Source organism: Lagopus muta, chromosome 10 (genome assembly GCF_023343835.1).
Source record: "Lagopus muta isolate bLagMut1 chromosome 10, bLagMut1 primary, whole genome shotgun sequence".
NCBI classification, from domain to species: Eukaryota; Metazoa; Chordata; class Aves; order Galliformes; family Phasianidae; genus Lagopus; species Lagopus muta.
In genome coordinates this window covers 13085314-13107598 of record NC_064442.1, presented here as the reverse complement: position 1 = coordinate 13107598, position 22285 = coordinate 13085314, and the positions used below count along the sequence as shown (strand labels likewise).

The following is a 22285-nucleotide window of genomic DNA, read 5'->3' as shown; positions in this document are numbered from 1 at the left end:
CTCCTCCAACAGCTCCCCATCTTTCTCATACTGGGTGCCTCAGATCCGGATGCAGTACTCCAAATGGGGCCTCAGAAGAGCAGAGGAGACAGGAACAATCAACTCCTTCTTCTTGCTTGTTAGTCAGCAGCCTGGGATACAGTCGGCCTTCTAGGCTGCAAGAGCACACTGCTGGCTCATGTCCAGCTTTTCTTCTATCAGGACCTCCAAGTCCTTCTCCGCAGAGCTTCTCTCATTAAGTTCTTCTCCCAGTCTATACACATATCTGGGATTGCCCTGACCCAAGTGCAGCACCTTGCACTTAGCTTTCTTGAATCTCACTAGGTTCATATGGACCCACCTTTCAAGCCTGTTCAGGTGTCTCTAGATGGCATCCCTTCCTTCTATTGTGTCAAATGCACCACTCAGCTTGGTGTCACCCACAAACTTGCTGAGGGCACTCTTGATCCCACTATGTCTATGTTGTTGATGAAGATACTGAAGAGCACCAGTCCCAAGACAAACATCTGGGGGTCACCACTCATGTCCAGCCTTCAGCTGGCCATAGAGCAATTGACCACAACTCTCTGTCTGCAACCATCCACCAAGCTCTACTGAATAGTCCAGCTTTCAAATCCATATCTCTCATTTAGAGATAGGGATGTGGTGTGGAATCATGCCAAAAGCAATACACATTCTTGCTCTTCGAAGTACAGCTTTCCATCAGTCTTGCCCAAGAAAGATCACAGTTCATGTCTTGATCATTATAGCATTTCCTTTTGCTTCAAAAATCAACAATCATGCTCTATTTGCTGGTATTTACAGCATAGCAGCAAAATACTACTCATAGACTCCAAATTTCACCATTTCAACATCAAGTTCTTCAAATAGTCTCTCATATCAAATAAGTCTTCACTTTTGAGACTCTTCAAAATGGAATCTCTCCATAGCACCACTATTCAGAATTTCTGTAACAGAGATTCTCACTCTCCCTTCTTCCAAACAATTGACCCTTTTCAAGTTTTAAAACTAGAAGCATTCATTTTTTCTTCTTCCGAAGCAAAAAGATTAGAAGAACTATCTGCAAATATCTGCATCAACTCCAGACTTTCTTTAAATCCCATCAAGATGACCACTCAACACTGACAGAACACCAACTATATTACAAAATGCCACTTTCTGCTGCCTTGCATCTTCTTTTAGGTCTCTTTGGTCTGCAGTGCCTTCTATCAATAAGAAAAATGTTCTGAGATAATGTTTATGTAAAACGTGTGATCCATATTTGTATTATAAAAAGGGGAAAAAGTGCGCATAAGAAATTCAAGCTAAAGTACAACCTACTATTTAGATACATCTTGGAGGGTACCTTCTGTGAAATGAGCTCTTACTGTTATTTCATCATTCAGCCATATGCTATCAGCTCAAGAACAAAAAGCCACAGAGAAAGTGATAGAAGAAAGAAAGTTCAGCACAAAAGTGGGTTATGTTTCAATATTTCCTAGATAATTCTGAAACAATGAAACAGGTTTGAAAAAGATGGGTTCTTGCACATTGGCTTTAGACTCTGATTGACTGCTATCTGTGTTCTTCTGAGAACACCAGAATCTTCCCTTACACTGCAGAAACTGTCAGTCCTTTCTGCTTACAAGTTATCAAGATACATTAACAGTAAATTCCTCAGTGCTAGAGCTCACTGATTCATAAAGTAATTAATACTATGCTTTATCACCTATTTAATTTCCATTTCCCCCTGCTCTTTCTTCTCATCGGCTTAGCAAGGCTCGTTCCTCTAAAACAAGTGTGTTTACAACAAAAAGGGAAAGAAATACTGGCATTCATCCATGTAGTCAAACAAAGACCAGACCTGTAAATAGGAAATAGTACTGAGTTTGTGCTGTGCAGGAAGTGACAGATGAGGCCAACTTTTTCTTACAGGGGTTTCAAATGAAAGAAAGTTAAGTTAAATCAAATAAAAAGACTCTTAGGAGAAAACGTGACAAACACCTCAAAGAAACAGAAACGCATACTAACAGGCAACTCAATGTCAGGTGAAATGGAGTTGTGTAAGTTTTTCTGAAGCTGGCAAATGGTTTGCTTGTCAGTCAGCAAAGGACTAGTTATAGCCAACACATTTATAGGTTCATGGTGCAGTGACTGTAAGTAATTATGTGTATACCAGTTAGTGAATCATGGCTGCCTGTCACGTTACAGCAGTGCATGTGTTACAAGGTTACTATGAAGAAAAATCAGAGAAACCCAGAAGGAAAGCAGGCAAGTAGCAAGTAGCTTAGAAATACAAATCAGTAACAGTAATTTGTTGAGACTAAGAACACTGTAATAAAATGTTGGTAGTATTTAAACTATTTTTCTTGTTCTGATTGTTTGTTTGTTTAATTATTTTTTCTTTATACAATGTCTTCTCTATTAGCTCCCTAAACCACACTTTAATTTCTTTTCCACTTCCTTGTTTCCAAGTTAGCTCCAAACTACTGAGATACCTCAAATCACAACCATATTTTCAGCAGTATTTCTGACAAAAAATGAAGACATAATGCTTCACTTTGCTGCCTGCTGCACATAAATACCATTCAGAGGGTGGTATGAGCAGTCATCTGACAATTCCAGCCTTGAAGTCACGCCCAGGGAGGCTTGTATCACAGTGGCAAAGTGCCATCCAGTTTTGAATTCCTTGCTGGGACAACCTCATACAGGCTGTACTCTTACCATTGTTTATAACAATTGCACTTCCGTAACATCTCTGGGGAAACAGCAGAAAATGTATAGTGCAGCCACTCGCTCCTATTCTTCCTGGACCACAGATGATGCATGCTACCTAATGACAGAAGTACACGCCAGTATGTTAAAATTCACAAACACTACAGAGATTAGAAGGGAAAAAACAGCAGGCACCACTTTCCCTATAACCTTCAGAAGCAATTATGGATGCTGTGTCTACACTATCTTTGCTATGTACTGCTTCCTAAAGAAACAGCTGTCCCAGCCATTTGTCGGCAAGGTTACTTGACCAAATGAATGAGCAGGCTCATACAGAAATCACAGCCAGCCCTCTTCCAACAGCAAAACATGGCTGTAGTGATGCCCTAACATGGAAATGAAATCATAACAGGAAGAGTCTCAACTCTCTGCCAAACAGTGGCAAAATAATATGCAAACAAGGATGAAGCAGTAATTTCCAATTGAGAAACAATTGAGTTTTGTAGGGAGAAACCCAAGAGGGGAATGAAAGAGAATTCCACAAGCAGGAAAAAGAATATAATTTAATTTCCTTCAGTTGGCGATTGACAGTAAGAACACGTGATAAAACCTGAGGGACAGATGTGGCTTCCACCATACTTTTATGTCATCAAAATTGTGATTTTACGAGTATAACTTTCAAAAAGGAATAGGTGTACAGGTATCAAGTTTCCCAGGCTATGAGATTTTAGTTTGGTTTGCAGCAAGTATAGCTTTGACAAGCCAACAATACACATAACCTTCTTTGTGCCAACATTTTATGCTCACTCCCAGATTTTGACACCAGCAACCCACAAGCAGTATTTCCAGAGCTCATCTGACATCATTTGTAGAATGATTATGCTGACAGGAAAACAAAGGCTGATAAGTTCAACCTCCACAACACTAAACAGAAAAGTTTGCTGACTGCAATGGAAATTGACAGGTGAAGACAAGCTCTTCTACCAAATTTCTAAGAGGCTAAAGGGACAGCATAACTGAGAGCTACTGCAATACAGTAATTAAGAAAAAAGCCAATCTAGGTTAGTTAAAAATGTTAAGAATTTATGGCCCAGATCCACAATCCACACTCATGTTTACCATCCTACTCAAATCACTAGGGTGCAACTTAAGACAAAAACAGATGACAGATTCAGTTTGAGTAACGTTCTTCAGACTCTTATTCCTCCCTTCTAAAAACAAGAAACATCCAGTAAGGGACTGCAGCTAACTATGTACTGAAATAACTATCAAGCTAGCACTAAAATAATGAGTAAGGGTCTGATAGAATAACCAAGGTTACTAGCATAGTGGTAGAAAAATACAAGCTGTTCTACCAGCAACCAGCCTCAGTCTTAGACTTTTACAGTCCTTCACAGGGAAGAGATGGTTCAGTTTTGATCTAAATTCAAATCTACTTTGGAGTTAACAAAAATCTAATTTTGCTGATCTTTCCAATGCCTCACAATTAAACAGTTTGGGATAACGTGTTTGTTGAGTAACTACCTGCTATCCAAACAGCTCAAGGGCCAAAAATTTCTCCCTTTGCCCAAGACCAGGTGTTACTTTCAGAGTTTTGAAGGTGAGAGCAAAAACGAAGCAGGTTTTAATTTCAGTCTCCCCTAAACATGCAAAGAAGAAAGTACTTTCATTGGTCATTTATGTGGCTAGTTTTCTTCATTTATGTAATCTCCGCTATGAGATTCCCCACACCACCACAATTACAGGGCACCTTTCCCATGACCACAGGCACACAGGAATGTGACACACATCTTCCATTTATTTTGCAGTTATTCTGCCTTCCTCCTCTCTTCTGACAACTCACGGTAAGAGACTTGCATTCCACTACAAAAGGAACTTTTTTGCTGTGGGAGAGCACAAGTTGTGTGTTACCGTGTACAACATGTGTTGATTTGTCATTCTTCACTGGTTTTATAAGCACAAAAGTTTGGATCGACAGACCTATCCCAAAATATTTCGAGATTTGTTATGATCGCACAAGTGTATTTCTTTGTATGGGTGCTCTTAGCATTTGATTGTTTTGATTTATTCCTTCATGTAAAACATGTCCCCCCAGTGATAACATCGTGGCCACTGCAGCACATAAGGGCTCTTTCAATCAAGGTGGCTACAGAGACATTGCTATCATACCTGCCAGAGTTCTAACAACTTTTAGGACACATTTTCCAGTGTGTTAATATAGCATGGTTTGTCTATGAAAATTAAAAAGTTTAAGAGGTCAGTAAGTTGTATTTCTACATCCATATTTTAAAAGAAATTATCACTGCCATGCAAGTCATTTTGGTAAGCTTCCCCATGAGGAAAAGAGTCTCGGGGGAAGTTCTCCGTTGTACATATCAGGAAAAAGTCTCCACCACAGCAAAGCTTCCTCAGGCTGTCCAGAGAGCAGCCAGGAAGTAGCACTAACAAAAGCCCTGCAGGGCACCCCAAAGCTCTGCTTCTCCCAGCACCTACACAGACCTACTACAGAGGTTCAAAGAGATGTTTTCGCACACCGCACACTTCACCTGAAAACACCAAAACTAAGCAAGCCCAAACGCGCTCCGCCGGCAATCTGAGCGAGAGGGGTCACACCGCCCCACGGCGCGGCCCGCGGGACCTCCCCGCCGCCCCCCCCTCTCCGCTGCCCCGCGCACCTTCCGCCGGGCACGGCCGCCATCGCCGGCCGTCCTCCTGGGGGTGGTGGCGGTGACCGTAAGCCCCGAGCTGTAGCGCAGCATCCCCGCGGGCCGCCGTGCTGGCGCTGACTGCGGCTCCCTCTGGCCGGCGGCGCCGCTCCGCCCCCGCGCACACACCGCGGGCGGCCGCAGGGGCCGGGCTGCGCAGCGGCTGCCCCGGCGGGGCGGGCCGGCGAGGGGAGAGCCCGGCGACCGTGTCGCGAGGGCGACCGAGAGCCTGGAGACGGGTGCGTCCGGGCAAAGTCACTGGGGGCACGCGGCTCCCGAGCAATTTGCCCTTGGGACGCCGCGGTCCGCGTGCCGCCGGAATTTCAGTGCACGTTGGGAACGGAGCTTGGAGAAGGCGGCCGAGAGGGTACATGTGGCACCCAGCCACCTTCTGGGCTTGGAAAAAAGGAGCTGGGGCTCAGAAGAGGCCTCTCTGGTACACACTTCTGAGTGCTCTAATGGGATAGAGCTGGCACCGTCCCCCCCTCCTGCTGCAATTCCTGAGCCACTCTGGCCTGTCAGCTTATTAGCTGTGCTCCGGGAACACACAGCATGCTGGGCAGAAATGCCCCGACTGCAGGCAGCCTCAGGTGCGAGGCACGAGGCTGGGGCGACTCAGTGTGCAGGTGGTAGCACAAGCTTTCATGTTGAAGGTCCAGCAAGGAGGTGAGGCTGGCGCTGGAAATAGCTGGCACTGAGCATACATTCTTAGATTGCAGGTTTGGACTTCAACATTTCCTTCAGAAGATACTTGTCTCTTCCAGGACGTGGCTGAAGGGGAACACTGTAACCCTCCAGCACTGTGCAGGCCCAGATGAGCACACACCACGTTCATCTGCATCCCTGCATCCCTCATAAGCAAGGAGCATGTTCCTGAGTAAACCAGAGAGGCTACAACAAAAAGAAATGCTTAAGCACAAAACAAACTGCAGAAGAAATATGTATCCTTTGTCTCCATGTAAATACCTTTAAATAATTAAGACCACAAGAAAACACAGCTATAGCTACATGATGTCCTTGCCCATTACGATGTTAATGAGCACACTGCTGTGGCTACGAGCTGTTTCCTGGTTTGGAGAATGCTGAAGAAGAGGAAGTAATTTGCTACCTACTGAGGGACTGGTGCCTCACCCTCTGTGTGAAGTGTCTATTCTCTTCCGTTTCTCAGATCCCTGTCTCTAGAGCAAGATACTGAGCCATCAGGGCAAGATGCTGAGCTATCAACATGATATGGATCTGAGGAAGAGAGGAAGAAAACATTGCCCAGGCCTGGAGGAGAGAAAAAAGGGTTGGTCTGCATTACTGTTCAGTCTTTCTTGTTGTTTTCCCAGCTTCTGTTCTCTTCTCTCTTGAGGAAGGCATATAGCCCAAGGCAAATGAGACAGAGCAACCACTTGTATTTGGACTTCTCTCAAGACTGACTGCATGTTATACCTGCTGTTCTGCCTGAAGATGCCCCAAGCCCACTATCAAATTTCCAAATGAATCATCCACCATCTTAACTCATGGCAATAATCCTGCTTTCAGAGGGGATTTCCTGGTGCGGAAAAGGTTTATATTCAACAACAGGGATATGGTTCCTCATATGTCACTTAACTGTTGGGCTGTGCCTTAGCAGTGATCATTGCTTGTTCCTGGTCCTTCCGGTGAGCAGAGATGTCTCAACTTAGATGCCAGCATACAGCCTTTGTGTGGTTACAGCTGCCAACATCATGTACCTGTGAGATTCTCCTGGTCAGTGAGAAGCTGTGCCTTCAGGACTTCTCTCTTCTCTGGAGAAAGGCATGCACAAAAAGCTGTAGTCACTGCAAGGCACAGACAGAAGAACTGCTTTTCCAAGGGCAGGCACAGAAACCAAACTTGTGCCACACTCTGGTAAAGGACCTCCTTTCCGTGGCCTACAGTACGACAAAGTCACAAAGGTACAATAGTTGGGTCCCTGGGAGAATTTGCATGACTGACTTTGAGAATTATGATAAATTTGATGGAAATCTTTTTTTGTGTGTGGATGGAAGAAATACCTGTCCATAAGTAATATAACTACTACAAATGCAGTTTTCTATGTTTTGTCTGTATTACGAAGGGCCCTCCTCATTTCTTGGAATATAATGGCAAGACATGTTTATCTGATACAGCAATCTCAACAGAAACATCTACTTCTGGGCACTTTCTTGAATTAAAATTGTCCTAGAAGGAATAACCTGTAAGCATACTTAGTCTGTTTTTTGTTTTTGTTTTTGTTTGTCTACTCTATAAACCATCTCCTTTCCTTTCCCCTAGTCAGCAAACTGCAGCATTCAACTTGCTTTCCCCTTTGTTAGTTGCCTGTGAATCCTTTAAAGTTTCTTCAGCTGTTCTGTAGGCTGTGAGGTTCTATGTGCATAGTAAACATCTGAAAATGCCTAATAATCTCTAAGCTCTACCAAGGCTGAGAAGAATGTGTAAAAGAAAGAATCAAAAACAAAAAAAATCCACAGAACCCCAGAACCAACCAACCAAAACAAAAAAAACCTTCTCTTTGTATGAAAGCAATATTTGGAATAATAACTTTTTCTCCCGACCACAGCTCTGATACATTACAGAGATTATGGAAGATTATGGATGGAGTGCTGGTACTGAATGAACACTTGGTACCCCCAGCTATAAAGTGAGACACTCAATAAAAGATGTTGCAGAAATACAAGTCATATATAGATGGGCTGCAGAAAAGCTCAGAGTTGTAGAATTATTTCTGGATGAAGACAGGATAGACAAAAACAGGGGTAGGAAGAGGGCAGTAGAGGCTTAGAACTTCATGACTGGTATGTGAGGGGGGAATAGCTATTCAGTACTTCCTGCCCTTGGGAACAACAGATTTGAAATGAACGAGGCACCATATCTATGTGTAATTTTGGCAGAGAATTATGGCAGAGAATATTATGATTATGAAAGGTATACGTGCTCTCTAAAAGCAGCTGAATAAACTCTTGAAAGGAGCTACAGAAACTGTAAATCACGAAGGGATGCACAGAATTACTGACTCAGGAGGTCCTTGAACTGTGGGCTTGCTTTCTCTTTCACTCTCACCGGAGGTTTAAGCCAAGAAGTAACAGTCCACTGATGACCCACTTCCTCTTTCATTCCTTGAGAGATTAGGGATAAATGTCTGCTTGGTTTTAGCTTGGACCTATGACCCTACCTGTCTCACTCTGATACCATCTGAACTAGATCTGTTGGAATTTAAAGCTCTTATTCCCTGAAGGAGCATAGCATCCTTCTATAAACATCTCTTGCTGTCTTTGTGTTGGGACGTGGTGCTAACTTACAGACAAAGAATGGGAGAATAGAAAGTAAATCACACCTGATTTGCTAGACTAAAACAATACCAATCTTTATAGCTGTACAGACTGCACAAAATGTATATACAGTCATACAGATTGCTCACAAACTATACAGAATGCGGTGGCAGATAATAATCTGACCAGGATGAGCTTTTAGTTCAAAACTTGCCAGTGTTTTTGTGAATGTAATGATACAAAGGAACTGCAGGTTAATTATAAGATGACACTATAATGTGAATATCTGGGGCAATAGTTGTTGTGAAAGAGCTAATAAAGATTACACAAAATCTGCAGCAAATTTGAAACATTGGAAATGTTTGTACCTTTTTCCCACTCCCCTGAATATCCTTTTTGCCACCACCAGCATCACAGGTCCAGGAAGACCACAGACCACTATATGCTGTGGAAGAAATGAAACAATGTCATAGAAATAACAGGCCTTTATATTAAAAGTCTGTGGTCACAAGATGAATAACAGAGCATACAATACACAGAATGGAAAATGTCTCCTCTCACAAAACAGCAAATCACAAAGGCAGTACTGCAGGAATGGGGAGCCTGGCCTTAACAAATTTCCTCATTACAGCCATGTTAATTCTCTTCTCCATCGTCAGACTAAATGCTGATAGAGTCCAAAGGAAGGGGTAAAGTCCTAGTGACACCTCATCAGCTGCAATATTAGCCCTGTGAGATTTGGGAATAATTGCTGAGTTACAGATTGTGCAAGAACTCACACAAGTGGTCATTAAGGTTATAAAATCCCAGTTGGATTGTTACAAAAATGAAGTGTTATAATTAACTTCTAATAGCCTTCACTTTCCAGTGGGATTACAATCCACTCTGTCTTTATCATCCCCAAGGCGTGAAGCCCATTTATAGCAAGACTGTCAAATGGACAGATGCATGTGAAATACTTCAGAACCAGACTTGGCAAGACCTGTGGGCTAGATCACCTATTTTTCTTCAAAAACGTTTATTTTTCCTGCTAGCATTGACATTTGTATTCCACAGACATGTATTTAGCTCAGCACCATGTACACAAGTCTCAAACAACCTTTTTTGGGCATTACAGCTAGCATGAAAATGTCGTCCTGTTAACTATCATAAAACAGCTTGTTAGGGGACGAGCACCTGAAATTGAGTCTCCAAATTCAGCAGCCATAGGTCACCTCATATGCAGTATACAAACCAACACATAATATTGTACAGTTCTTATCTTGAGCAATATTTTCCTTTTGCACTGGGAAATACACCGTTAGCTACGTTTGGAGTTAGTCTGGTTCACAGCTGGCCTTTTGAAGGAACATGACATGTACAACTATCTGAATAGCCAGCTTGGTTTAGCTACAAGCATCAAATCACTTCTCTAACCTATTGACATAACTGTTTTCTGTCACTTAACACTCCCAGTATACAGCTAATATAGGATAGCTACAGAAACTCAGAGCCTCCCCTGCTGACCTCACGTAGACAATCTATATTTAGGAATGCCCATACCAGGAGTTTAAAATGCAGAATAAATACTTTGTTTTGCAAAGTTCTCAATACTCATTTTATGTTATTATTTCACCTGGTTTAATTAAGTAAAACAAGGAAATTCCTGGAGTTACCTGCAATAGCAGTTCGATTCCACCTTTGAGGTGGGTTCTGAGAATAGTTTCAAACTAATTCTAGATAGCTCAGTAAATAAATAATACAAGGCAATTTGTACTATTATTTCCTATGGAATAGACAGAAAGAACAAGTCAGAATGGATTAGTCTCTCAAAGTCATATCCAGACAAGAACATAGAGTAGTCCACCAAAGTTAATCAGGTAATGATAACAGCAATATTTTGCCATATACCCTTATGGACACGTATGTATCTTGGTGTATTTCATGCTGTTTGTGTGCCTAGTAGCTAGTCAGCTAAGAATTGCAATCTCAGAGTGCTAAAATGCAACTTAGAGTAGAATAAAAATTATAGTTAAGATTTTAAAGAAAGATGCAAAGCCCTAGAAGGACACATTCTCAGCTTATTGTGGAAGGGGTTTTGACTGAGCATGTCTATAAGTCATAATGTTTACACAGCTATAGCCATGGACTTCATTTTATCAAAATAAAAGCTTGTTCTTCACTAAAATCAACTGTTACAACAGACATGAAAGGTATAAAGACAAACTGAGGAAAGTTAATCATGAATACATGGCTGCCTATGAATGGAAGAGAACAGTTCTGTCATTTTTCAATCACCACTTCTTAGGGCTCTAGATAGCATCACCTCACATTATGTTGAAGCATATAAGCCATCAGTCCAGTTCTGATTCAGCAAAAACTGTACCACCCCTTGATTCACCTTCACCATTTCCTCCTTCATGTAAATCTCCTGTTCAGCATATGGTCACAGCCCACAACAATGTGCAATTCTAGGTCTATCATTCTTTCCTTGGCAATAGGCTTTGTTTCAGTCAGTCCGTGCCACACAAGAAGGATGGTTCAACATGAATGTCATTTAAAAATAATGCAGCACAGGAGTAGCAGCATTGCTCATCAAGGGGTGTGACTTGGCCAGGCCATATAATTGAACTGGTTAACTGGTATGCAGGAGAGCAGAGAACAGGCACACCCACCATTAGTAGATATATTGCTAGGTGCTTGCATTTAAATTATATTTCGCTCCTGGGAGATAATACTAAAGGATAGATTTCTTCTAAAAGGCTATTATTTAAATATTGTTATTCTTGCAGGAAACAAATAAATTTTAGAGGCAGAAATAAACCGCAGTACAAGTTCTTCTGTAGGGAAAAAATGAACAAATTTCAAGGAGTGACAGCATTAATTAGACAATTCTAGCTCACAAAGGGGAAGATTTTACCTTAATTTCACCACAGGAATGAAACAGATGAGGAAAAAGGGTAAAAACTACATTCTGTTCTATCTTATGATAGAAGACTGGAATAACAACTAGTGGATTTCAGTCCAACTTCAGGGTGGTATTCCATCAGGAGTATGATGGAATATTTTTTATATTAAAAAAAAAACAACAAAAATAACAGGCACTTGTCCAGAGCATCTGAACCAAAAGTTCTTGGTCATTCAGTTGTGTCTGGTCTTAGACCTGGTTTAAGACCTGTTCTTCCATGTTCCATCGCAGAATGTTGCTCATAGAACTTCAGTAGTTTTTAATGACTCTCCCAGCACACTGACTGCACACACCCATAGGCAGCACAGAGAGTTATACATAAAATCTGTGCAGTACTAGTGGAAGATCTCATTTTCTTTTGTTTCTTAATACTATTAAGAAAAAAGTTAATTAGAAGTCATATAAAAGGAAAGTAAGGTTGGAAATGGAGGTATTTTAAATCATAAAAAAATAGAATCAGATTGTATTGACTCTATCAGGGGACTTTCAACAGGAAAGCTTTGTTCCTTCCAGTCCTAAAAAAACATTCTAGTGGACCTATCTGTATTTAAAGTGTAAGGATTTATTATTATTTTTTTGAATCTTATCAACAGTCTCCTCTCTTCTGCACCAAGCCATTAAAATAATCAATAAAGAAGTAAAGTTATAATCAGTGCAGAAGATACTGTTGGGCCTAACTAAGGTAAAGTAATTAGGAGGGAGTATAGGGAGGATTAAATAGGTAAGGGTACTTACTAACAGCTCAATCATAGCGAATAAATATTACTTAGGGGGATGCCCCTCTAACAAGCATCCCAGTCCTAGAAAGGAAATGGATTCACCCACCTAATCACTTCCACATTTGGTCATAGCCTGTATCCTGGATGGCCACTCCTCAGATTTCTCCCATGTCATCCTTCAGGCCTCTTCAGCCCAGATTTTTTTTCCTCCTGCTGCACATGGTGTCTCATCCGGTTAGCAATACAGCTGAGAATGAGCATGGTTCGGGTCCTGATCACAGAGAAGGAGATATGTGCTATTCCTGGAAGTCACCTTCAAGAAATATGACAGCCTTTGAAATAGGTGAAACCGGTAACATCTTGAAATTGTACAGCAGGATTTCCTGATATTCTGCCTGCTTGATGATAATGTGAAATTGAAAGAAATGTGTGGCTTATGGATGTTACAAACTTGTCTACAAGAGGAAGCTAACCAGTTTGCAAGACCAGTTATAATTTAGAAAGCTTGTATTCTGATATTAAACTCCTCCCACAGAGGAACTATTCCTATCAGGAAGCATAAAGCATAGTGAGGACTCTATCAAAAGACCTTTGCAATGGCTTGTTTCATTGACCCACTCATTTCTATTGAATTTTTATTTACTCTGTAAATTTATTCCAATTGGGAGATTTAGAAGGAAGTCTCAAAAAAAAAAAAAGCCTTCTTTTTCTATGTTTAAAAATGGGTCTACAGTTTATCTGTACTTGTATCCAAGGGAAATGCTGAAAAAAATACAGAGAAAACCGCACAGCAAAGAGCTCCACAGTATGACAAACTCTTCACAGGCTCCAGGGAAGGCCTCTCCTCTTCTACATCACTCAGCTCCACTTACTATTTCTTTTCAGATGCCTGAGCCTTTTCTGTAGTACTTCTACCATGTGTCTGTAAAGAGATTTCAAACCATCTCTGCTGAGAAAGTCTTTAAGTTCTCCACATTAATTTAATTTAACTTTAAAAAAAAAAAAAAAAAAAAAGGAGTTAGCATTGACTGTACTGCCACAAATGTTCAACTGCTATCCTTTCTAACAACTTCGCCATGCTCCTTTTGTTGCACTTCTATCCAAATTGCTTTTTGAACAAGTTTATCTATTATATGTTAATAGAGCAAATCCCTGCCTCTGGAATTCTTCCAGAAAACTTCACAAGCTTCCAGACTGGCTGGACTGAATAACACAAAAATTCTATCAGGCCTTCTTGAGTTGGTCTATAGGTTTATTAAGGCAGAATCCCATCATCATCAGTTGCAGGCTTGTTTTCCGCATAAGTATTTCAGCATGGAAAACTATAGTATAGGCCTGCTGTATTTATAATAAGAATGCAGCTTCAGCAAGGAGTGTCCTTTTCCCATTAACTCAGTCTAACACAGGTTTTTTTTTAAATACAACAACATATTTTAGTTAGTAAAATTTAATCTTGTTGACTTTGGAACTGCAACAATGCAATGTTAGCAGACAGAGCAGAGGTATGAGGGGTATGGAGAAAAATGAATGCTTAAGACAGACCAGCCTGGAACGCCTGGTTCTCCCCTGCGAGAATAGAAAGGTGTGCAAATTATTACTAAGAGACAATTGCCCTACTTTTGGTATTTGCCTGATAATAGCCAAGAAGCAAATGGAGGTGCTCTGGATATTAATGTGGGTTAATAGAATTAAAATAGTACAAAGAAACTATCATATTGCTTTTCATAATTAACCTGAAGATTCACTGTCGCTGCAGGTCACTGAACAAAGAAGTTGCCATTACTGAAAGAAGAGATGCATAATGTTTATGCATAAAGGACCGGGTTTGGGTGAGCTAGTTATCATGAATTCTACCAGAGCTATCAATCAGGTTTACCCACAATGCTAGCAATGATCTGAGGCACTGACAATAATCTCCTCTGACACAAGACATCATGGCAGGAAGGAGAAGAAGGAGTTTGTCTTCCTGTGGGCCACTGGGAATTGAACTCTGCTGAAACCAGCATGTTAGTCCATCACTCTGTCCTTGGAGATCTCTGTATCCTAACTTACAACAAATGACTAACAGGAACCCAAGGCTCAATCCTCCTGCCTCTAAAATCAATAGCAAAATTCCCAGTAATTTCTACAGATGTTGGTCAGAGGTTATAATATATTAATACAGTAATTGCATGCACTACATAGGAAACATCTCGTGTCCATTCACTTTCTAGCTTGGTTTATTTTAGTAAATAATTCAGAGGGGTAGCAAACACTTCAGAAATCTTCATCAACCAGTTATTTTATGACACATGCTGTGCTTTTGTTGATGTATTGGAATACAAAATACATCAAAATATTCTGACTGCAGACAGGCTAAAAAGCTCTTAAGAAAGAATTTTGGTACATTTCCAACTTCCCATATTACTGGAGTTACAGTATCTCTATGAATTTTTGAGTTCTTCTGTGTTACTACATTAAATATATTCATCAGAATATCAAAATAGAAAGATTTTGTAGAATTAAACACTGGAGATAAAAATGTTTGAAATGTCTTCCAGAACTGAATGCTAACTAAGTACTTCTGCTTCTGTCCTTAAGGAAACAATGCATTTTCCATACATCCTTTCAAATACTCGGGAAAATGTTCAGTCCATTTAGATTGCTCTTTGTCTGATAGTACCCAGAAATAGCTGCTGTACAGAGGTTAGATTCCTTAGCTACCTTTAAGTTAGCATATTTAGCTATGAGCAACAACTTTGCCACAGCAACACAAAAGTTAAAATGCACTGACTTATTCCATCATGCAGATAAAACTTGAAATTCCAGTGTTTCTGTAGCCACATATAGTCCAGATGCTTATAAAAGCTGTGGCTGAATTTTTAGCTGTCTTTTCTGGTCAAAACCATCTGATCATATTAATATATAATCTTCAAAAAAAGACGAACTTTTATTTTTGTGGCAATTCTGAGGTTTCTCTTAGACAAGAATAGCATGATTTTGTACAGACTTTGTAATACAGAGGGACTTTGACAGGCTTGAGCAGTGGGCCCAGGTGAAACTCATGTGGTTCAACAAATTCAAGTGCAAGGTCTTGCACCTGGGTCGAGGAAATCCCCATTGCCAATACAAACTGGGGGATGAAAGGATTTTTCAGCAGCCCTGCTGAAAAAGACCTGGGGGTACTGTTGAATGGCAAGCTGGACATGAGCCAGCAATGTGCATTCACAGCCCAGAAAGCCAAACATATCTTGGGCTGCATCAGAAGTGTGGACAGCAGGGCAAGGGAGGTGATCCTGCCTTTCTGCTCTGCACTGGTGAGGCCTCACCTGGAACACTGCGTTCAAATGTGGTGTCTCCCCAGTACAGATGAGATGTGGAACTGTTGGAACACTTCCAGAGAAGTGCCACAAAAAATATCCACGGAATGGAACACTTCTCCTGTGAAGACAGGCTGAGAAAGCTGGGGCTGCGCAGCCTGGAGAAAGCTATAAGGTGACCCGATAGCAGTATCTAAAGGGGAGCTACAGGAAAGAAGGGGACATACCATAGAACAAGAGGAAATGGCTTCAAGCTCAGGGAGGGGAGATTTAGGTTAAGTATAAGGAAAAAAATCTTTTACAGTGAGGGTGATGAGACACTGGAAACAGCTTACCTAGTGTTGTTGTTGATGCCCCATCTCTGGAGGCTTTGAAGGCAAGGCTGGACAAGGCCCTGGACAACCTGATCTAGCCGTGGTGTCCCTATTCATTACAGGGGAGTTGAATTAGATGTGACCCTCAGAGGTCCCTTCCAACTCTAAGGATTCTATGAATACAAATCGAGGGAATCTGCTCAAGTAGAAATTATGGTCTTGTTAGCCTACAAAACATGACTGTTGACATGGCTAATTCCTGATGATATGTCTAACGTGGGCACCCAGTAAATAAAATCACATAATTCACCACAGTTCATAACTATCCCATGTGAATTTTGGAAAAGTGAAGACATTCTTAGGTAGACTGAAATTGCAACCGCTCAAAATTCATTAGTTTCCATGAAATGGAGAGATGCTAAGATTGAGTCATGTCAGATTAAAAAAACCAAACAAACAAACAAAAGAAAGGGGGGTTGAACTTCTGAGAAAAACCACAACACAGTGCATACAGTTCAGTCCTCTTAGAAATGTTCAAACACACATTTCTACTTTTCTTACCCTGCTGACACTTTTCTCGGTCAGTGCCTGAAAATAGGTGGAAAAAGATCAGAGCTGAAAGGATGTTGGAAATCATTTCTTTGAGAATACCTTTAAGTGTTGAAGCAAAAGACAACCTGGTGTCTGAGAAATTCTCTCTCTCATGTTATAGTCCAGCCACAGCTGCTACCTCATTTTGCTTCCCAGACCATCACTTGCTCTTATGCAGGGCATAACAGATGCCAACACTATATCAGAGTTGCTGTCTACCTTGTTTGTCACTGGCCAGGATTTCCTGCTTTGGAGAGAGGTAGAAGAATTCCACCAGAGACAGACATTAATTATCCTCCCACTCCCTCTAAGTATCTCCCTGGATCCCTAATCATTAAAGACTGGCTTACTTCCTGAACAATAGGTTTAGTTAAACTCTGCCGACAGATTTTCATGAATAATGAGTATTCTTAACAGTTATGAAACATCTCTCTCATGCTAAACTGTCATAACCAGTGAGTTAAAAACTCTAATCATGTTCTAAAAATGTACATGTGTTGATCCTCCTCGCTCCATTCTGGTGATCATCTCCTTGTCACAGGATTACAAGACAACGAAAAGAGCAGATGCTGATCAATGCTCTTTCTGTCCTTTACCACATAACATAAACTTCAAAACAAGTTCAGTATTTTTTTCCAGTTCTTCTTCAAATTAATTTCCCCAAACCCAGGATCATCACCAGGTTTTTACGGATCTGTTCTGGTAATGCAATAGAACCTCTGAGTACTTCTTACAGCAGCAGCACTTTTACAAAGTGCATCACAGCTCACTATTATACGGAGTAGTGCACATTAGTTACTTGATTCACTTCAATTTCTTAAATACTATTTTGACTGTAGTTTTATACTGAAAAGGATCTTTCTTGAGCAACAGATCACTTTCTGTAGAAAATACTTCACAGAATAGCAATCTGGCTGTATTCTGTACTGTGCTTCATTGTTGGACAATTCATACACCAAGAGGATTAAGTAATTTTGCCCATTTTTCAAGAAGCCTGTGCTGGAGCTCAACCTCAAGTTTACCAAGCTTCAAGATATACTTTAGCTTCTCAAGACCTCTCAGGTTGGCTTATAAATGATCTCCCTTTTTAGATGGAATATCACAATTGGCTCCAAACCAGTTGCTTGCTGGGAAAGCAAGCAAAAGGTGTACTATTAGACCATAATTAGCACAAGTCAACAAGTCAGCAGAACGGATGCAATACGTCAGCTGCAATGCCAGCCGCAGCAGGAGTCCTGGCTGCTTAGCACTGTCAAGGGATGAATTTTACCACTCTCATCATACTGAAGGATGCCAGCAACAAAAAATGAAAGCAGTGCCTGCCACAGGGCAATTTGCAACTGCCACAGGCAGCAGTCCCCAGCTTCGCAGATCCAGTTGTGAGATTCGTTGCAACAAAACCCTGCACTGTGGCAAATAACTACAGTCACAGGTAGGTACAGCCACATCTAGGTACAAAAGGCATTATGTGACTAAACACAATTAATGATGTATTAAAATGATGTATGATACTGCAAACCGGGATCCAAACTGCGAGGACCCCTGGGACAAAGACAGGGCACAGCCCGTAAGGAGCTGCCTTCTGCTCTCTGCTGCCACCTGCGGGGCACACTGCCGCACTCGCCCCGGCACGGCTTCCCGCGCCCTGAGGTTTATGGCTCCTTCGCTTTACCTTGAGGATGAGAAACACTTACCTGATGTACCTTGCAATCCTGATTGCAGTTTCCACGTTTAAGATTTTCAAAAGTTTCCCTTGGAAATAAAAGTCCTTCTCCACCTAGAAAACTTGCATCAAATCTTTCCCTATTTTGTGGTGTTTTGTTTCATTTTTCTCAAGAGCAGAAATGCCTATTTTTGCTCAGCACAGGGTTTCAGAGAAAGTAGCAACAAAGTTAATTGGTACCAATTTCTCTTTTCACCTCCATATTATTTCTAAATTTGTAAGAGTTATAAATGTAATGAGATGAACTGCACTGACAAGATACAGTGCCAATCAGAGTTAAAACACAATGTTCTTTTATCACTCCCTGTACTGTTGCAGTGTTCTCAAAGGGCCTGACTGCTGCCCTGCAGCAACAGCCAAGCACCAGTTGTATCAGCAGCACATCACTGCCTGTATGCTTTGGGAAAGTGCAACTGCTGTTTGTACAGTAGGTATCACCCATAGGTCCCGTGGCTGGCAGATATCCTTACAATCTTGAGAAGCTAAAATTACAAGACTTGTATACAAGTTTGTGGAATCAATCTGATATTCTAAGCTTGGCAGGCTTAGGAGATAGAAGTCTATTTAACTGTTCAGCGTAGAGACCTACTCTTTCCAGGAGTTATTTATCCTGTTTGGTAGGCTTGACACTGTTCAGAACAAATCTAAGCAGACTCCTTGCCTCACTGATGCTCACTTCCCTCCTGCACCTACATTATCCTTTAGATACAACTGCTAATGTCATTCATTTGATGGCACATTGACATCCATAGAAGCTGCAGTTCATATACAAGCTCCCGAGGCTTGTGTCACAAGCATCTGCCATCCTGACAACGGCACTGTAAAGCCTTGCAGTAAAACCCCTTCAGGTGAATACAGACATATTGCAACAACAGGCTTTGTAAGTGGCAGTTCCATTAGTAGAAAAAGCTCATTATCTTCCTCAAATACAATGAATGATGGGTTCTTAAAGTCACTCCCACTGTGCATCAGAACACAGCCTTAACTACCAGCATGCAGACATGGCCTGCGTCTTCACTTTACTTGCAGGCAAAAGCTAAGCCAGGCATGGCCCTACCTGGCCTCTCAGCACCAACCCAACATTGGTGCACTATTAACCCCATTTGGGCTGAAACCAGGGCACAGGGCAGAGCCAGCTCAAGTTATAGCAAATAAGTTTATGGATTTTGACACATTGGCTAACCACAGCCCTGTGAAGAGCAAAAATGCAGCCTTGCTTTCTGTTCTGATAAAGGAATTTGAGAATAGGTTTTAAGTTTGCAGAGAAAATCATCAATTTTTTGGTCTGTTTGCAATTCATTTTCAGTTAACATAAACACATTACTTGAATTTTCAAATGGAATGTATGGAGTTGCAATTAAAATTTTGATCATGTCTTTTTACCTGACTTTCATAAGACCTCTCTTACCATAGAGAAGTATCCCTTCAGTTCAGTCACTCCTTACTCATATCATCGTTTTTTGGCTCCGACTGCCCATGTACATCCTGACAAATACTTATCCTTAAACACTGACACAGCACTCACTACACAGACTATGGTCTTCCATGTGACTCTTTGCAATGCTTAAGAAGTTCACAGTTGGGAGAGACAGTTTGATCCGAATTGTGGATCTGATCTTATCTTTAAAATAGCTGGCTAGCACACAATGTGTACTGAAATGACAAGCCAGAGTGAGCTGTATTTGAAGTAAACATAGCTTGATTCAGGAAGTTTCCTTGCTTTGTTGGCTGATGTTACAGTAGTTTTTTACATAGTTCTATCAGATTTATTTTTTCGTTCCCACTTTTCATAACTATTTTGCCTGTAACACAGTAAACCACTTTATTATTGTTTAAAGAAAAACAAACTTTGAACTGCCCTTAAAGCAAGGAAATCAAGATTTATGACTGTACCTCTGCAGCAAAGGCACTCCAAAGAGTCTTGCACAGCCAGCACAAAAAGACCTTCAATCTCAGGTGTGTGACAGATAAGACAGCTCCACCACGCTTGCAAGACATTCCAGCATAGGAGTCTGCAGAGCAAAGGGTGAAACACAGCACAGCAAGCAGATATGCTGAAAAAATCAATTTCTGTGAAAAATAAGATTCTTGGCTTTATTTCCTAATATTTTTCTCTGGAAAGCTTCAACACAGACACACTAAGAAGTTCTCAGTGAAGTCTAGTGTTGTGCTTCATTTTCTAGGCATGTTGACAGAGACATGAGGTCAAACGGTGAACCAGCAGCTCAAAGGATTAGAAGTCAGAATGCTTCTGGCTTTTAGAGCTTCACTTTCAACTGCTGAGCACTCTGTATTTTCTAGATGGTTCTGCATTTCTTTTGATAAACGTTTAAAAGATGAATTAAGATAACTGTCACGTCTTTGCATCAAAAAGCGCTTTTACACACACAGTATCCAAGAAAATGCCTGAACTCTGGTGAAGGTGCTCTTTACTAGGAAGGACTTACAGTAACCAGTATGACAATAGCCACTTGATTTCTTTTATCCATTTTAAGTAGACGGGATTATAGTTTCAAACAGGGGCCCAATGAACTGATAATGAATGCACTTGCAGAGATGTATGCCAAACCCTCTGCCTTCAGTGCACATGTATGCTTTTGCTCTTGCACTCCAGTCACAAATGTGTACATTCAGAGAGTCCTTTTTCCTTTAAGTTCTTACCTCTCCCCATCCCAGCCCACCCCACCCTCCTAAAAAAAATGGCTGCTGAGAATAGTTAGCTCTAGAAAAGTGACCTTTCACTCAACAGCTCAACTATCACATGGAGTGGAACTGCTTTTTAGAAAAAAGTAACATTCATTTCTGATATAAACAGTTTTGCAAGGCTCAGTCCCAACAGTTTCCTCTCTGTTTCCACTTCCAAGAGTGGCAACACCTTCTTTATCTTTCCCAGAAGAACACAGCAGTAATCACATCTTCAAACAAAAGCCAAAGTTAAGAGAAAGCAAAGAATTACACTATTTCTTTTTGGAAGAAGGATAGGAGACAAAGAGAGGCATACAAATTAAGCAATACTGGCAGGCATTTTGAGTATTTCAACATTTGAAGGAGCTGAAGATTTTTCTGCAAAACAAAATTACCTGCACTGCACAGCCATATGCATTTAGGTATCTGTGTGCTTAAGATGGCTTAGGTGATTTTCAGTATTGGGCTTTAAGAGGGATGGCTGAACAGTAAAATCCAACAGACCAGAATCCTGCAATGGATGGATCCTGCAATGATCTTCCTTTTACATTTTATCCCTTGCTTTACATTATACTGTTGGTAGGTTTCATCCTAACCAGAATGCATGTTAACACATAAAGTAACTTCTTGATAGTAATGAGCATAGTTTTCAAATGTATAAATCATTGCTCAAAAAGCTTATTCTGTTGAAGAAACAGTAATAGACAGAAAGTATGGAAAAAAACTCGTTACCTGTACTGAGACCCTTCTCTGTGCTCACATAGAAATGTTCTTACAGTTTCCCACTGGCAACTTGGAGAGCTTAAATTTTCATCATCCACCTGTGCTTGGAATTTAACTTTTTTTTTTTCTTGTCTGTTTTTCTGCTAATGGCATGAACCTTCAGAATCTGAATGAAACAGCAAATTGTTGTTGTAAGTAGAGAAAAGATTGGATGTTTCCTTTTACACAAAGCATACGATCTCTGCTGACCTCACAGAAGGTTCACTGGTAATCACTTGCTAACTTGAAAACAGCTGTCACACTTCTATGGAGGTAGGTAAGTGCAATTTACTACTACTCCTGAACTTTTCTGTAGAATTTTACTCCCTCTATTCTCCTAAGTGCTTCTTTTCTTAAAATTTTAAGAAAAAAACCCCACATACTACTAAAAACATGTCTATTTATCTCTGTATCATCTTCTTGATAACAGGAGTAAGTTGAAATAATCAGATTTCCCCCAGTATAACACAGTAGGGTCACTAGGTTAAGAATACACCTAATCAGCCCCTTATGCAAACAAGAGCAAATTGCGTTATAAACTCTGATAATATTTATGGAATGTTGCTCTTTC

At 40.8% G+C, this 22285-nt stretch overlaps 1 protein-coding gene across 6 annotated transcripts in view; it reads right to left on the bottom strand.

Moving 5' to 3' along the window:
• The window catches only part of LOC125698004 (myocardial zonula adherens protein), a 156285-nt gene that overhangs the window by 130533 nt on the left and 3467 nt on the right, over positions 1–22285 (bottom strand). For 2 of the 6 annotated variants that reach the window (XM_048955788.1, XM_048955782.1), the window contains exons 3-4: positions 21685–21841; positions 20161–20279 (exon numbers count right to left, since the gene is read on the bottom strand). The exons of 1 other annotated variant lie outside the window; for it this stretch is intronic. In XM_048955788.1, the coding sequence (XP_048811745.1) occupies positions 20161–20265 (105 nt within the window). In that variant the 5' untranslated portion in view covers positions 20266–20279; positions 21685–21841. Of the gene's footprint in view, positions 1–9042; positions 9120–12446; positions 12654–20160; positions 20280–21684; positions 21842–22285 lie in introns of those variants that run through there. 3 more of the 6 variants (XM_048955785.1, XM_048955784.1, XM_048955783.1) reach the window with 3 other exon arrangements.